The 17807-nt window shown below is 35.9% G+C and overlaps 1 protein-coding gene across 4 annotated transcripts in view; it reads right to left on the bottom strand.

Moving 5' to 3' along the window:
• Positions 1 to 17807, bottom strand: part of ULK4 (unc-51 like kinase 4) — a 224273-nt gene that overhangs the window by 75805 nt on the left and 130661 nt on the right. For all 4 annotated transcript variants that reach the window (XR_003380026.2, XM_005485838.4, XM_026792680.2 and 1 more), the window contains one exon: positions 12432 to 12537. Coding sequence is in view for 3 of the 4 variants with exons in the window: in XM_005485838.4 (XP_005485895.2) it covers positions 12432 to 12537 (106 nt within the window). In the remaining variant the exon portion in view is untranslated. The remainder of the gene's footprint in view (positions 1 to 12431; positions 12538 to 17807) is intronic.

The raw sequence follows: 17807 nt of genomic DNA, 5'->3' as shown, positions 1-17807 counted from the left end.
AATTAGGTCAGCTGGTATACTAGAGCTCAGCAATCAAGAGGCTCTGAAAGAACTGCAGGAGGCAGTCCTGGCTCGGAAAGAACTTCAAGCCTGCATGTGTTTCTGTGCTCCATACCTCTTTCCTGTATTTCAAGAGGATCCACACCATGGGAACATGGCTGTAATGACACTGTGTGGTGGATAACCCATACCTTTTTTATGTGGGTAGCTGTTGCTGGGAGTAGCAAAGCCTGTGTACATATGTTAACAGACTGGCTCAGACTCCTGGCAAAACTTCCACAAAAACTCTGGAAGGAGATCACACAGAATGGTTTGGCCTATTAGGCTGTCTTGATCCAAACCACCCAGCTGTAAAACAAAAACAGTGAACTCTACTGCCCTCCCCAGCAACAAACTGAAATGAATCCTGTGCTAACCCGATGCTTTAATTGAGAATATGGACACTGATTTGTTTGAGGGCAACTAATTTCTTCACAAGTGAAAAAGAGGTTAAGAACATTCTTAAAACTAGAGTGAGAGAGCTGGCCACAGAAAAAGGTGATTCAGGCAGCTAGGATCTCAGTGTGTGCCTTGTGAAGATGTGCAACAGAATAGCAGGTGAAACTTCATATGCAAGTACCGGTTTAGGACCTGCAGCTCTGTTGGGAAAACTGGAGGACTCTCTGGAACTAGACTGTCAACAAATCATGTGAGAACTGAAGAGAAGCTGCAGCAAGTAAACACCAGAAATAAGAGGTATATGTAGTCAAATTTTCAGGACAAACAATTTCAGGGCATGTAGAATTCAAACATTTTGCACAATTTGGCCTGTAAGAATACTGCATCAAACTGGGAGAGTGACTACAATTCAGCCTGGGATCCTGGATGTCACAGGAAGCACCCACACTGGCCAGGTCATGGAACCAAATGAGGAAGTTACTGACAGGAGTGGTCATTTTAGGCTTTCTGGATGTGTTGCTGTAGCACTGCATGCTGTGCAGGACTGCATGCACACCTTTGATGAACACAGATTTTCTTTCTGAGTGCACAACAGAGACCTGCAACCAGTTTTTGCACTCAGCCCAGACTGGGCTCTTCAGACTGATCCCATAATGCACAGACTTGGTCTCAGTGACTGCCTGACCCATAGCCTAGGCAAGCAAAATCCTGTAAGCAATGCTGTTCTTCCTATGTCTTCTGTCAAAACCTGTAAACCTGCCTTGAAATTCTGTTCCTTTGGGTATTCTTTTTGCCTTTTCCTTATCTTGCTTATGACTTTTCCTCACAATATAGACAAAATGCTACCACTAAATTCATCTTCTAGTGTTGCTGTTTGAACCACATGTTCTCTTAACAACATTCAATGTAATTTCACAAGAAAATGCATAGTACGTAACAGTTTGAGCTTTTTTCTTCTAGTAAGATAAATAATGGCATAAGCCCACAATTCATGTCATTCTGGGTTGAATGATGGGATCAAAATACATGATATCTGTCTGTGCTTATTCAGCAATAATATGATGTGGAAAGCCTGTTGAACCATCATGGATAATTTTACTGTTCTTTCAGTCTTTACATAATACATATAGTATCATTACTTCTGCTGTCATCCAGGGAAATAAGTTGTGTTTCATGGATACATCATCGGCTAAAAACTTTATGTCACAATATGGACATGCTAGCTAGGAAATATGATCTTTCAAAATGTGAATAAATCCATTAACAGTACTTTACTGGATTTTTCCCATGACTCAGTGGAATAGAGATTGGAGCAATCTGAAATATGACAAGTAAGGAAAGAATGGCCCTCAGGAAAGACTAAACAAGTTGAAACTGGATGGCTGTAGGTGAACAAGAAGTTTCTTATCTTTTTCAAAGGTGGGTGGTAGAGGGGGAAAAAATCTTCCCAGTTTTTCTATTCTCTTGAAAGACAGAAGACAGCTTCAGACTTTATATCCTATTTCTTCTCCCCTTGATCTGAAAAATTCAAAGGGAAACACTTTCCTCGACCAAAATAAAGGAACAACCAGCTGATGCAATATCTTCAAACAACATGGATACATCTATGGAAACATTTAAACCTTATTTATAAAACAAAACTCCCCAATGTTTATCAAGTGAGGGCCTCTTTAAGAGAAAAGTAAAACTGATTTGCTTAAAGCTCAGATCAGAAACCCATGGCATGTCCTCAAACAAATGCCTTTGCTGAAAGATTTGTCTTCATAAACCCATCTTACATAAATATCATCTTGGTTCAATTAGGAAAAAGCTTAAACTAAGATGAAATTTTTTTAAAGGATGGATAGGCAAGTTTGGATTACATTTATGCAATGCATTTTATTTAAAAAATAAATAGCATCATTCGGGAGACATCTACATTTTTGTCACAGCAGTTTAAATAACCTCTGTCCCTCAGCTGGAGGTTTGGACAGCACCTCAAACAGGTTCCCCCACCAGCTGACTTACAAAAACTGACTATATGCAGATACATTGCTATAAAATGTAACCAATCATGTGTAACTACACACAAAATTAGTTACCCTCTCAGATTTACAAGGTATTGATCAAATGCCACAGGAAAAATCTACCAGTTGGAGAGAGGAAACTTGTCTAAATAACTTGTATGAGAACATACTCGCCTGAATATATACTACCTTAAGGCAGTATAAAATCCATATGTAAAGACTTCAAAAGAAATTTAACTATAGAAATGAGTTATTGAATATAAAATGCAAATTAAAATGTAACTTAAAATGTTTGGAAAGCTAAACTAAACAATATTATAAAATTGGATCCTGAAGAGCAAAAGAAAGCATCATCCTAAAAAGACTACATCTAAACAATATTTTAGGCAAAAGTCTGAAAAAGAAAAAATATTCAGGTGGAAGAGGAAGAACATCACAGGAAAAGTCTCAAGTAATATAGGCTACTGTTTTATATTTGCATAAAAATTGGGAATTTCCAAAGGCTTAAAAATATATATAACTTCAGATTATCCATTATGATGTAATTCCCTTTCTGATTTAAAGAGGAAATTATTTTCAAGTTAATTGTCCACAAATGGCTTAAACATCTCTATTCAGTACACAGCTTTCCTGAAAATAACTTCGAAAACAAAACCATCTGGCTGCATGGGAGCTATGACAACCACTGAAGTCATTTAAAACAAAACAAATAAAAACCCCAAACCATTCTTCAAAGCAGTGAAAAACCTCAGATTTCATTTATCTGTCCACTAGATAGATCTGGTTCTGCCAAAAACAACTTCTTTCAGTAGGATCATACAATTGCATCTGATGTATGACAGAATGATTGATGTAGTTTAATTTTGTGTATAGTACTTTGTACTTTTGTGACTTTACACTTACCTCAAATTGGCAGTGGTACATTGCTTTCATACTGAGATTGTTCTAACTGCGAGAATAGAACATATGTGATAGCTCTACAACCTATGACTGTAGTAATACTGTATTTAAAATATGTCTCTTTTCAAATATACAATTACATTTTTAATTTCATGTCCTAAAATGACCTTTCAGCTTACTAATTATATCTGACGAGATACATAGGGATATCATCATAATAGACAATTTATTTTCTGTAACAAATAGTTGCATCATCAATATTTAACCTGTAGCTGATATGATAGGTACATGCTTACCTAGTTATTAATTTTTCCTCAAACTGACTCAATGCACTAGTGCTAATACATATTATTTCAACTGCGGTTCATGGGAATACTAGCATAATGTCAAATGACAATACTTGAATCAGACGGCAGGAAAAGCAGCACCTAGAGTAAATGCAAAGACCACAGTCTCTAGAGAGGAGGTAAAAAAAGGTCATTTTCATGACTAAGTGGGTGAGAAAAAGCATAAGGCTTTGAAGACTTTCCTGATTTATAGAGCCTGAGTTCGTTATCAGGAAAGCTTTGGATACCTACAACCTCAACCAGGTGGGAAATCTATGCCTTTCATTTTAACAAAAAATTTTACTTTCTCCGTTTAGGTTTCTGCCTCGAAGTAGTATCAATCAGAGTATTCACTCAGTCAAAACCTTAAATCTGTCTAGGTGTTGGACAAGTACAGAAAATGTCTATTATGGTTGGAATCTTCGAAATTTAAAGACAGTCTAGGCTTTGACATTGATGTATTTATTAAACTAATCTCCCACCATTAAACTAAGCTGATCAGTTGTACAATCAGATGTCTGCATAAAGCCTCTCAAATGAGAATATAATGAATTCCAGGACTTAGAATATTTTTTGTCATTATTCTGTTCTTTTCCATCAATTAGGTGATAAAATGAGACATCTTAGGTAGCTCAAGCAGCCAGCTATGCTGCAAGATGATCTGCGTGTCTGGTTACAGGTATAGAAAGCATCAGGACACCTACCCCAGCCACAGAAATGCCAGTTCTCTTTTATAGTACAGCACTACAGAGACAAGATGTAACAACTTGTTGTGCCCTTACTCACTTATTTTATCCTTTGAAGTTCTAGCAAGCATGTTGTGACATTTTGTGCCTTATGGGTGACTCTCAACAACAACAGGCTTGGTTCTACTTGAATGGCATAACTGTTCCTCACAGCAATTACCATTTCTATTTTCATCCTTTTCAGATGGCTGCATTGATGAATATCACAGGATGACACAGGTTATTTTTTCCTCAAAGACTTCACTACTACCATGCTATTTTGACATGATTCCCACGTATCTTTTCTGATACTAGGCTTCTAAACTTACCCATGCGATGTTACACACTTCCATCTGAGTGATTGGCATTTTGGGTCAGAAAAATACGTCTTAATACTGCTAAAAAGCATTCTGAGCTTCATAACATCACAGAAGAAACTTCTTTAGGCTCAACCCCCATTGAATTCTCATATAAACTGTAACTCAAATGAACACAAGACACACAACACAGGACTACTATTTTTAGATGTTCACAGAGGCACTTCTGTACTCAAGAGCTGAACTAACTACTACAGTACTGGAGCTGTGAAAGGCTTACATTCTGCATGGCAGAGGCTGCAAGGTGTACTACTGGAACTACTCAGACAAGATGATACATTTCTTATTTTAAATTGGTTTAATTAAGAACATTTTTTTCCTAAAAACTGACTAAATAGAGAAAAAATGCTTTTAGGTTCTCACTCTTACTGATTTCCCTGCTTTATTCTCCTTGTCAATCTCTCTATTTCAAATCACAATAAATTGCACATGAACTTTTACAACAAGCAGATATAAAGCACTGCCATAGAACACCTTTTCTACCTTCAGTCACTAAAGAAATACTTTGTTGCAGCATATGTTACAGTTGAGATGGCTACAATACACAGAGTATCACCATGCAACTTCAGAAGGCTTTAAGCATTCACCCAAACAGAGTAACACCATACCATGTGAGAAGGCTTCAAGCACCTGCCCATGCAGAGCAACATCACTTCAGAAGGCTGCAAGTGTCTGCCCTTGTTCCTCATCAGAACCTTTTATCCCATCACCTTTGATGCATTGCTCCTGTGTGCCCTCTGCTCCCTTTGGTGGTTGGTCAGTGCACCTGGGCACTCCCTGGCCCATTGCTGCCAGTGCTGCTCACCTGACCCACACAGCTGCAGCCCACTGGGGATGAGGCTCGGCCACAGCCCCACTCCCAATTACCACAAACTGTGTATCTACAATACTTCTATATTGTATCCTGTAAAACTTCTGCAGGAGACTCCTAAGAAAAAATAGAAGCTAGTAAGGAATTAGTAAATTACTTCACAACCAGTCTGAATGTGTATCTGACTCTGTTTCTTCACAGACTAAGTCTGTGTGTTTTATTTGTTGTTGCTTAAAGTAAAATGCCCTTAAAAAAAAAAGGCAATGTACTCTATACAATTCTTTCAGTAGTGCCTTTTCCTTGCAAGCAGACTTCTTCTGTGACTAATCCATGTTCCTCTTCTTGATCATCATCTTAAAAGATAGTTAAATTCTCCCACCTTGGAAGAAAATGCTGCAACTTTGAAGCCGGCTACTCCAAAAACTCAATTTTACCCCTAAAATCCAAGTCACATGTAATGGCACACCAATGCCATCTCAGTGTTGCACTGCAGTTCAGACCACTGCATAGGTGGATGCAGCAGGGAGGAAGATCTGGGTTATCAATTTACTGCAGTCTATTGTCTAATTTCATGAACGCTGGTGATGTAGCATGAGACGAGAGCTGGCTAAGAAGCTACAAACTGCTCTTTAAAAGTGTGCTATGGGCACTGTGATCAAACGTCTTTTGGAGACTGAAGCTGAAATCAAACTATCCCTGAGGAAATGAAAGGTAGAAGAATATCCTCCTAAAGTCTAGGTAAGTTAGAAATGTTTGGGGTCTATCTAGAGAGCTCAGAATTCATAGTCATCATTATGGTAGTAATAACTATTATTTTGTAAAGATCTGTGCATTGAAAAGATATTTTTTCCTTTTTTTTCAAGCAAAAGGTTGAAATTGGATGTTGGTCTCATGAGTGTCATATTTTGGATATGCAGGTATTAAACAGACTTTAACAATACAATACACAAAGACATCTGAAATCTAGTTAATCCCTTGACATTTGACTAAAAGTCAAAGCAGCAGACCACAAGATGAATAAGGATACTTCAGCATGAAAGCTGATCTTTCATAAGGTGTAAATGAGTTATGATCATCTAAATACAAACTTAATTGCAGATCTGTTCTTTTTAATAACTGTCCCTGCTTTAAGCACCTAGCATGCTTTCTTAGTATGATATTGAATATTATGACTGCTGTAGCTGACATTCTACACTTCCACCAAAAGTCCTTAGAAATTCCAGATTTTACACAAACTGCTTAAAGAGCCATGTACTACTAATTATGGTCACATTTTCACACAACTCAAAGACTACTTTTATTGCACTAAACCCCATAATACCCCTTTTACTTTAGTTTTTTGAGATTCAACAATTTAGACATATAGTTTAGGATTTTCTCTTTCATATATTGGAAACTTGTTTTTGACATTGAGATAAACATCTCTGCTTGTACTCTGCTAGTGGTAGTTACTTCAGTATGGTAGCCAAACACAAGATCACAGCAGTGCAGTCTGGGAAAGGCAATTCAATTCAAAATGACAATACTGAACTTTTTATATAAATCATCTCCTTACACAACCATCATAAAAAAATTGGTGACTGATTTATGGAGTATAATGGGATTCAGAAAAGCTAAAAATGTAAACTCATAAGTAATACTGGGCTGAAAACAGTTTACTACATCAGCCTTGAATAACAGTGGAAACTTGGAATTACTTTTGAAACATGCTGAAAATAGCTCTTTATATAAACATAATAAATTTGATGCATTATCAGGAATAAATAGCTGCATACAGACTATCAGAAGTTATCCACTGCAGCCTATAAGATCTATTTTCTAACAAGATGTTTTGTTCTTTTCTTCAGAATGAAGATCCTTGCAAAGCAATTAAAGTCTTTGAAAGACATTTCTCTGCAAACTAACATGATATACTCAAACTCTTCCTATAAACAAAATGATGCAACAGTTAGAATGAAGACATTTCTTGCCTTTGAATACCACCCATGGATAAACCATACTCAGAGTTGGAAAGCACTGCTCAATTCAACTTTTTCTGTTTTTAATTTGTACAAACTATGTGAAAAACAAACCAAAACCCCCCAAAAAATCACAAGTAAAGAAAAAAAGCAACAAAGAGACTGAACTGAAAGCAAAAGAAAAAGTTTATACATCTGTTAATTGTACTTGAGTATAAGAATTTCACTACATTAAGTGCTGTGGTGCACTTGGCTATTTATTAATCATCACATCCACATAATGAAGCAGCCTTGCAGGCTCACACCACTCACTTATCAAGCAGCCAACCCTGACTTCATGGTTTGTCTTATGTATAAATTTGTCAGTATGTCAGTGCTTGTCACTAGACACACATCTAAGAGAGACAATGTCTTTTCAGTAGACTGCTCTAGTGCCTGTCTATAGAAACAGATGATCAACCATTGTACTCCCACAACACCTGCTCAGGAACTCAATCTTAGCATCTAGAACAAGGTTTTCATTTTGGAGTCAACAGATGTCAACCCTTTTAATAAGACAGGCACAAGTAATATATGGCTAAAAAGATGACCAGTAGAACTAAAAATACCTGTCTTCATACAGATCTGCATCCTGTATCTCTGCCTACCTCTATGCCAGTTAAGTCACCATCCTCCATACTGATGACTCCCTGCCCCTGTTTCTGGAACCTTGGTGCTGTTTTGTTCTATGTCACCCAACTATAAGCACATCCTCCAGCATGAGTTGTTCCCATGCACTGACTGAGCCTGTGGGATCATTTCATGGGTGCCCTCCTCAGGCATTGACCAACACACCATTAAACTCAGTGGTTACAAACCCAAAACAGAGACTGCAGGCATCCTAGAAAGAAAATGGGAAGTGGATACTGAAAAGGCCACAGTGACATATTAATTAATAGATCTTTACAGTACGTAATGTATAAGTACATATCTATATTTTGTACATGTCATGTATAGCACTAGTCTATTTGCTGTATGCTAGTGAAGAATATTTCATTAATAAGGCTTTTGTCTTTCTCTAAATTATGGCATTAACTTGGGTCTCTGTCATCAGATAATGATCATTATCGATTGAATACATATTTGGACCTCTGTGCTCTCTCAAGTGAAGTTAAAATTGCCCAGTATCAAAAGATGGGGAAAGGGAAGAAAGAAAGATTGGCAGCCAGAAGCCAAGACAGAGGAAGAGAGGGTAAGTGTCACTCTCTTAGAAGACCTTCCTGAAAATAACCACAATTGTTTTGGCTTTTTAATATCTTTCCTTAACTATTCACAAGGGACCCTATATTAATCCTACTCTCCTTATTGAATTCCAGTCTCAGTAATTAAACTGAATCATAGTATTCCCCTCTGATTATTAAGTTGAAATTGTCATTAATGTTAACAGAACAAATGTTTAATAGCTGATAACACAAGTACAGGCCATTTTAAATTCCCTCTGTGACTTCAGTTACATATGTTATTCTCCATTTCACCTTTAAACACATTAAGTGGTTATCAGTACATGTCTGATGTATTTTAACACAAAAGGACAGTTCAGGGAAGAAAGAAATTAATACCAGGCAATCCACCTTCCATGAAAGTTGCTGAAATAAACAACCATATAATTTTTTAATAACAGGAAATCACAGAAGCAGTAATGCAGAAAGTGCCATCATGCAAGATTTCCTTGAGAAAGGGGAAAGTTCAACCTGCAAGCTATAGCCCTTTAAAAAAAACTATCACCTCATACAACTCCTTTGAGCAAGTTAGAGTTCTGAAGGCTAACAGGCACAAAAAGAAACAGTGACGTGGGTCTCTAAATGATCTGTCGGCAAAAATACAGCTTCTTGGCAGCTGAAGAAAGGCATGCACAAAATTGGAAAGAAATCTTCATTGCTAATGCCTTGACTCTTAGATACAAAAATCTCGACAGGACTGACCATCTAAACTGAGCTCCTTCTAATGTTCAGCAAGTATCTATGGTTTTTAATTTCTGAAGCTCCATATATACATGAATTAATTATCACACTGTAAAGGGGAAACAAGGGAAAGTAATGAAATTATGAAATTGGCCATAACACTTTGTCTTCAGCCTTTTTTTTAACATAGGAGAACAGCTCATTAATGTTGAATACCTTCATTAACAAAACAGACACTGTGTTAATAGGATGTATTAACATGCATGTTCAGCAGATGACATTGAAGTGAAGAAAGCAGCTGATGTGATGAAGGACTGATGGATTCAGAAAGAACTCAAGAAGCTGAAGAGCTCCAAAAAAAGGCTGCCAGAAACCTTTTTAAGTTTAACAAAGGCAAATACAAAGCTCTGTACACGGAAAGGAATACATTCATATAATAGTACAGGCAGAGTCTGAAAACACACATCATGTGGCCCACTCTCCTAAACATCTTGGTTGCCCTTCTCTGGACTTGCTCCTGCTTGTCAATGTCTTTCTTATAGTTTGGAGCTCAAAACTAGACACTACAATGAATGGAGGAGAATATTCACTTTCCTCAATCTTTCAGTTTTTCTTTCTCATCACAGACCTCTTTTGCCTTAATGGCTGCAAATGCACACTACTGACTCATGTTCAACTTTTCTACTTAGACTCCAGGCAAGAGGAAACTTAGTTTTCAATTTACTAGATTGCATTCTTCTCCATCACACAAAAGTAATTCAAAAATGAGAAGTTAAATGCCAAAGATATGGTAGCAGAAGTTTAAGGTGTTTTCCTTATGTGAACGCTATATTTACAGACAGTAAGGCAAAGGATATAAAGCCCTTCAATTTGCACAGAATAACTTCTCTCCCCTTTCAATTCAAAGAAAATCTAAGAGTCTGCAATTAAAGGATCAATATTCTCATAACATCTTTGGCAAACCAAATTGTATAAGTTCTTTACTTGACAATTAGGCCCTAAATCAATAAGGCACTGGCCAAAATCCAGGTTTCCAGTACTCTGAAGATTAGACAGTGGGGAAAAGGGATGAGAGAAGATGGGGACATTTGACTTGAGCTAAATTATTTTTGGCTTCTGTGCTGCTTTCTCCAGTGTGGTTGCTGAAGTTCAGTGAGCCCAAGTTAGTGTTATCTAATCAGTATTAGTCTGAAAATATTACTGGAGTCATTAGGACATAGCACAAGAAAAAGACTTTAATAATATTTCTATCCTGCTTCCTTCATTTGGAAACTAGCATGACTGAAGAGATGTATTTTATTTTTGGAGCAGATGAAAAGTGAAAGAGCACAGACATACTACCAGCAGCATAAAAAGCACACAGAAGTTTGCTCTGTAGGACAATAAAGAAGAGATATTTAGGGAATGAAGGCATTTCTGCCATGCTGTTAAACAGTTTTGCACCTAATTTGCTACACAGAAAGGCAGAGGTGTATTACTTTAAGCAAGGCATGCCAATTATGTGGTTACAGTGCATGTGGGACTTGAACAAACTTCTTCGCATTATGCAGTTTTAACAAGTTACCCTGCTGCAGCTCAGGTCAATGCCAACTTTGGATTTTGCCTGACACAGAGCATCTGTGCCTAAAGATAGTAAAAGCAGCACATCCATCTCAATCCCAAGAAACCCCAAGCAGTTCTAAGTGTGATAGGCAGTTTGGTGAGAAATAACCAAAGAATCAGCACCCTATTAACCAGCCCTTTCCAAATTAGCCATACTATTCCATTTTTTCTCCTGGCTCTGTTCTCCACTAATATACGACTAACTTCAGAGTTAATCTGTTTGCAACAGAGGAGAGGAATATGTTATTTAGCAACAGTGTCAAGTTCCAGTTTGTCTCCTGAATAATGGCATTGCCCATCCAATGCCTTAAGACTAGAAAGGTTCAGGAATTCTCTTGCTTTCTGGGTCAGTGTTTAAACTACTATGCTAATTATGAAAATGAGGACATGATTCCTACTACCTACCTTGATGGATTCATAGGCTGGAATGTGTACCAACAAACAGTATAAATGGTAACATAACCTGTGTTGCTAGATGTCATTCACCCATTAATGACAAACAGAAGAAATGCTATCAAAATGTATGTCTTAAAAAAGGTTGCAATTTATATAGATTTCCAATAGCAGAAACCTTTTCTTCAGAACCAATTTCTAAATAAAAGAAGCTTACATAATAAAATGCAGTTAAATGAATCATGGAATCATAGAACAGTTTGGGTTGGAAAGAACCTTTGAATGTCATCTAGTCCAAACCTCTTGTAATGAGCAGGGACATCTTCAGCTAGATGAGGTTGCTCTGAGCCCTGTCCAACTTGACCTTGAACGCTCTCACGGATGCGTTCAAGGCATCCAATCACTCTCCAGGCAACTTGTCCAGTGTCGTATTACCCAACATAGGTGGTAAGCATTTCATGAAGACATGCAATGGTTTGTAAACTAAGACTTTATAGTCAGCTTGGGTTCCACCCCATTGCTCTACATCATTGGACTGGAACAGAAGCTATTTCTTAAAAGTGTGCACAAATATTGTACAGCTTATCCTTTCACAGGTTTAACTAGTGAGAAAAGGAAGAATTTGCAGGAGTGTCTCTACACTCTGCAGTGATATGGTTATTACTCTAGTCCATTACTTCTTTCCCAAGCCATTCTTCAAAGGCATAATGTAATTTTCAGTTAGTAATTCTTTTGCAAGCACATTTTCCTGGAAGAACAACTTTCTAAAAGTTAAATTTGTAATCAAATCAGTAAGGAAGGAAGAGGAAGTGATGAGGAGGACATCAGCTACAATGTGATTATCTAACAACCACTACAAAATCTAAATAGACAAAAGCTAGTTTCACACAGTGCCAGATACAACACACTGGGAAACGTCTGAGAATAAAGGAGAATAAAGATGAAGATGACATACCTTCTTGAAAGAGTGGGATCATGTTCACACTTTTGTTAGCAACAATATTATTCAGTAAGACAATTACAGTTTGCATTGTATTCCCAAGTATACTGTCCTGGTATCTCTGGAAAAACAAAACAGTAAAAAAAAAAATAAAAATCCAGTATTTCTTTTGCAAGGTTAGAAGACTATTACCTTAAAAAATATGGTAATACAAAACCAGTACTTTCTCAATCTGTTAAAATTCAACATTTAAATACTATAAAACCAGTCAAATATCTTAGATAACATCCATTTCAGGGACCCTGTTCTTAAACATTAGACCGAAATTTCTCCTATGTTCTTTTAAACGAAATCAATTCTTATCTAGATTTAAAATGTTAGGACTTTTCAAAATGGCATAGAACTTTATCAATCTCATCTCTATATATTCAGAACCAGAAAGATTTCCCTTTGAATATTTATTTTATTAATGGCATTATTGTTACTCTTTTCAGTCTCAAGTTCATAACCCCATCATAAGTCTATTTGTTGCTTTTCTTTGTATACATTCATAATTTCACAGACATATCAAAGACCTATGACTGTATTGAAATGCAGCACTTTTTTAATGTCTTATGTTTGAAGATTGCTTCAGTGATTTTTCACAATTGTTGAGACTACACTGAGAAGAGGAAGGCACCAAGGTTTTTAGAGAAATTTATTTTCTTGTGTTATATTCACTACATTTGCACACTCAGGCTGAAAAGGATGGATAAGGCAATGCAACCAATATGCATTTATATACACATGAGGGACAGTAATAACTAAGAAAACTTCCAAGAACCCAAAATAGGAAAAAGCCTTGACAAATCTCAGTTTAGATCTAAATATAAGCCTGAGTACTCTTCAAATCTTCCTAGAAGGTTCAGGAAATACTTTGTCCAATTTTCAGACTCAAAGTCAAATATATATATATATACACATCCAAAGTGAAAATAACAACTAAGAAAAAATTGTCATGTTTCATGCATCATAGGTCTCCCACATGCACTTAGGTAACTTCCATGCATCCCTTTCCCATCAAATCTCTCAGTATATTGGTATTGCTCAACTACTTCACTGCTACAGAATACATCATTTATTAGGGTCCACCTCCTGTCTGACAATTGAAAAAAATTTAAAGTTGAACATGATGAAACTTGTCTGAAGTTAAGCATTTTAGATGGCAAAAATCACTTCAGCTCTTGAATACAGTCAAAGGAATACTTCCTGTTTCTGCACTGAAAAAATAAAATGCATTATTTCCTACAAATACCAGGAAAAAAAATATATATAAAAAAGTATAATACATTTACAGAAAATTAAATACATAAACATACACAGACTTCTATTCAACATCACATTATATGAATTTTCTATTCACAAGTAAGTGCTCTAAAATACATCATAAGAAGAGACAAGGAAGAGTGCCTCACAGCCTTTTAAAGGACTTTAGTTTCTTACCCAAGCCATATATATATATTTATATATATATGCACATATATATCTCCAAGAGCTCTTAAATTCTATTTAGTTTATATAGCATTTTGAGATGTTATTTATGATTTCCATAAAGAACATAATAAATATCTGTTCCTCTGAAGGTTTGAAATACAGCCTGATAAATTCAAAAACAAAGTTGGAAAGTATAAACATCAGATTCCTCAAAGGTAAGGTAACCAATACAGGAAACAGACACCATAAAGCCATAGTACTAAAAGTAAATTTGAATTTAGTTTCCTACAGATATCTGAAACATAAGAAAAACATTATTTTCAAAAGAGAAAGTGTTTATCTGGTAGTCTATCATCACAATATCTTATAATTTTCTCCTAAAGAAAGCCTAGAAAACAAGACATTAAACAGCAAGAATTACTATTTCCACTACTGAGGATAGTGATAGATACACTAAAAACATAAAATAACAAAAGCAAAAAATATTCCCAGATGTCAAAACAAGATCTCACTCAAGTATTTTGTCTGCAGATATAATATTTCTATTACTGCTTCATATATTTGAAGTAAACACCTTCTAGTAAAATTCCCCTTTCAGATATGCAGTTAGAAGAGAAGCTGTTAGTTGCTTATGATAACAATCTTTCACATTTACCAGGTTAGTAACATTTCAGTGAAGTCATTTTTGCTTTTAATGGACATCAATTGTGCTTTGCAATCCTCTGCTGAACAACCAGCACTGATGTTTTCTACGTATATCAAAGCACAAATAACAAAACTTATCTTACCCTAAATACATACAAATTAGAATTCAAGATGCAATGTAGATATCTTGAGGAAGGAAAATGGTATCTTAATGAATTAAATAATCATACAAATGGTATACTCAGCTGTACTACTAGTGGTTTAACATATGTTCCATGATGGGTTTTGACAAGATACTAGGTTCCAAGAAGCTACAGGTATGCTTTACTTATCTAAGCCATCACTGATTGCTGTTAGACTCAATTTTAGAGGTTTATATAAAAATATTTAACTTAATAATCTATCAAGGAGTAAAGCTGATCTAATTTGTGTGCACAGCACCACTGACTGTGGACATGTAATGAACAGTGCACTTGACAGCTTTAATAAAACATAGCATTTGCCAGCAGAGATAATTAGAATTGAAGCAGTAAAATTCTAGTGTTTGGCAACACAGATGAAACAACTTCATTAAAATGTACAGCTTCGGCGAATGAAAGGCAGGAAAGCACTGGACCCTGAAGAATCAGCCTTCTTAAAAATAATTGCTTCAGTGCTTAAAAAGGACAGCTATGAAATACCAAGGGCATAACAAGGAAATACTAGTATTAAAAAAAAAGAAACCACAGAAGATAAATCAAGCTTTTCTAATGGACTCAACTGTATTTAGGCCATTAAACTTTTCATTCTAATTTTGAAGGGTTGTACTTTCACAAAAGAAATCAGTTGAGGTATTTATTTAAACCAGTTAGGTAAAAAGGTGTGAATTAGCAAAGATGGAGTAGGAATCTTGGCAAGACACTATGGCTAAAGCTGCCTTTTCTCTTCCTCTAAGGGGATTAGAACTTAGAATAGTACTAGGCAAACTACGGTATTTTAATTACATTTTAGATAATAAAGGAGATTGCACTTGTGATAAGAGGTTTGCAATTTGGGAGACTTCACATACATGTCTGCTACTTATGTATCTAAGAACCCAGAAGAGAAAGCCCTAAATGCTACGTTTACAGATGTGCTGTAATCAAATCTTACACTACATACCACAGTACTCCTGCTCATTCAAAATAATCAGAGTGATTAAACTTTACACTCTCCTTCTCAAGCTTATACATGATCAATGAACACAAGTTAGGTAAGGAAGGGAACGTAAGGATATAGAGGCTTGATTTTTCATACACTAAATCCATTGAATGAAGAAAATTATAGAAATTAACCATATTCAAATAAAGTTATTAAAATATGCCATTCTTATCTAATGATTCTTTGTCACAGTATAGTTGAGATGAAATAAACCAAAACATTGATGCTTAACAAGGACCTATTTACAGGAACATAGTTTAAGATTGCCTTCAATCTAGCATATTTTGATTTGCTATTACTTTATGAAATAGAGAATTAGAAACTTTGGTTAATTTTATCTCTAACTTTAATCTCTAATTTTTGTGGTCTTTGATTCATAAGACCAGTTCATTCATATGCACAAACTGAAAGCATATAATATGGATCTCTAACATTAAGGTAATCCTATTTTCCTTATTAATTATCTAAATCAGGAGTAAGAACAGTCATATCTCTTGCGACTCTGCTTTCCAAAAATCAGACTTTTTCAAAAGTACAGTTCTACCAGAACTAATATTTCTGAATATTTCCCTCTGAGTATGGTCACACAAAAAGGAGCAACTAATCTGACAACCAATTTCTAGAATGATCACACTTTTCAGATGTATCACAATGGTGACATATTCAGTTCACATGCAAAGATTTTTAGTCCTGGAGCTTTCACAGAAATTCCTCCTGGAATAGTAAAAAAAAAAAAAAGAGCATCTGCATTCTTAGTCAATATGTGCTTAGGAAAAGTCAATTGATTATAGGGGAAAAGTAGTGATTTTGAAGCATTAACTAAGGAGAAAGAAAATCATTAATAAACACCTAGAATGTCAAGCATCAACCAACAGAAAACAGTAGAATTAGTCTCACATTTTGTTCTAATACCCATTGAAGGAGGCAGTGCAAAATTTCACAATCTTACATTCACTGTTACAGATGAATCGCAAAGCAATTCAGAAGCAGCTTTTAAAATAGAGTAACATTTCCTCTTTCTACAAAATTGCACCTAAATTTCTGGCAGCAATGAAACCTCAAAGCTTATCCTTTTGCTAAAATCTTCAATGAAAGAACTCAACTCTCATGGAAAATTTTCTTTACTGTCAACAGAGGGAGTCTGAGTAGGCTCCTCTCTCAAGCAGAGTCAGGCTTCTTCACAGAGAGGATGCTCAGACTCAATTTCATACAAAAACAAACTTCCCCATTACCTAGAAAACGGTAGCTAAACAAATTACCTTTCTGAGGATTAAAGCTATTCATTCTGATTAACACTAAGGTTTCCTAAAAAGAAAAATTTGCATACAACTGAACAGACAGTATGGGAAAAAATCTATACAGATATCTCACTCTGGAGAATTCCAGTATTCTGGAAGAATTTGTGCCGATATGCTCTGAAGCAATGAAACCCTACAAGTTTCATTTCATTCAACAGATACTAACACAGCAGTAACTTCATATTTGGACTCAAGTCTGGAGATGCTATGGAAAGTCTCAAGTAGTTGTGAAGCATTTGAACTGCAAACTCACTTGGGAGCTGCATTCAAACATTATGCCAAAAGCTACCATACCAAAATATTCACTTATCAGACTTGAATTTCCAGCATTCATGAAAATCTACTTCTTCAAGAACTCAGAATGACAGATAACAATCAGTGGACATTTTTTTTTCTGCTTGGATTTTGCTTTGATGCAAAAGACACTTTGTCACCACAAGGAAAGAAGTCTCTTATACTCTGTTCATTAATCCACCATCAGCTGTTAAGAAATGGGTCTCTGTCTCTTCTCCCTAAGAAGAACCTGCTCCCATATCCATAGCTAACTACTTGCTAAAGCAGTATTTAAAAGCAAAAACTGATAGTGACTCAGTTTCCGCTGCCTACTGAGGGGTGAGAGATCTGGATTGAAAAGCTTTTCCTGACATTCTCCATAACTGAAAAAAAAATCCTGACCAAAAAAAAAAAAAAAAAAAAACCAGCAGAGGAAAAGCTAAGCTTTTACAAGGAAGTAAAAGATATAGAGAAAAATATCCATTGTCCCTCTTAATCTCAAATTGAATGTTTTATTCTTTGT

The sequence above is a fragment of the Zonotrichia albicollis genome, chromosome 1, assembly GCF_047830755.1.
Source record: "Zonotrichia albicollis isolate bZonAlb1 chromosome 1, bZonAlb1.hap1, whole genome shotgun sequence".
NCBI classification, from domain to species: domain Eukaryota; kingdom Metazoa; phylum Chordata; class Aves; order Passeriformes; family Passerellidae; genus Zonotrichia; species Zonotrichia albicollis.
The sequence above is the reverse complement of the archived record's forward strand: the minus strand, read 5'-3'. Positions and strand labels throughout refer to the sequence as shown.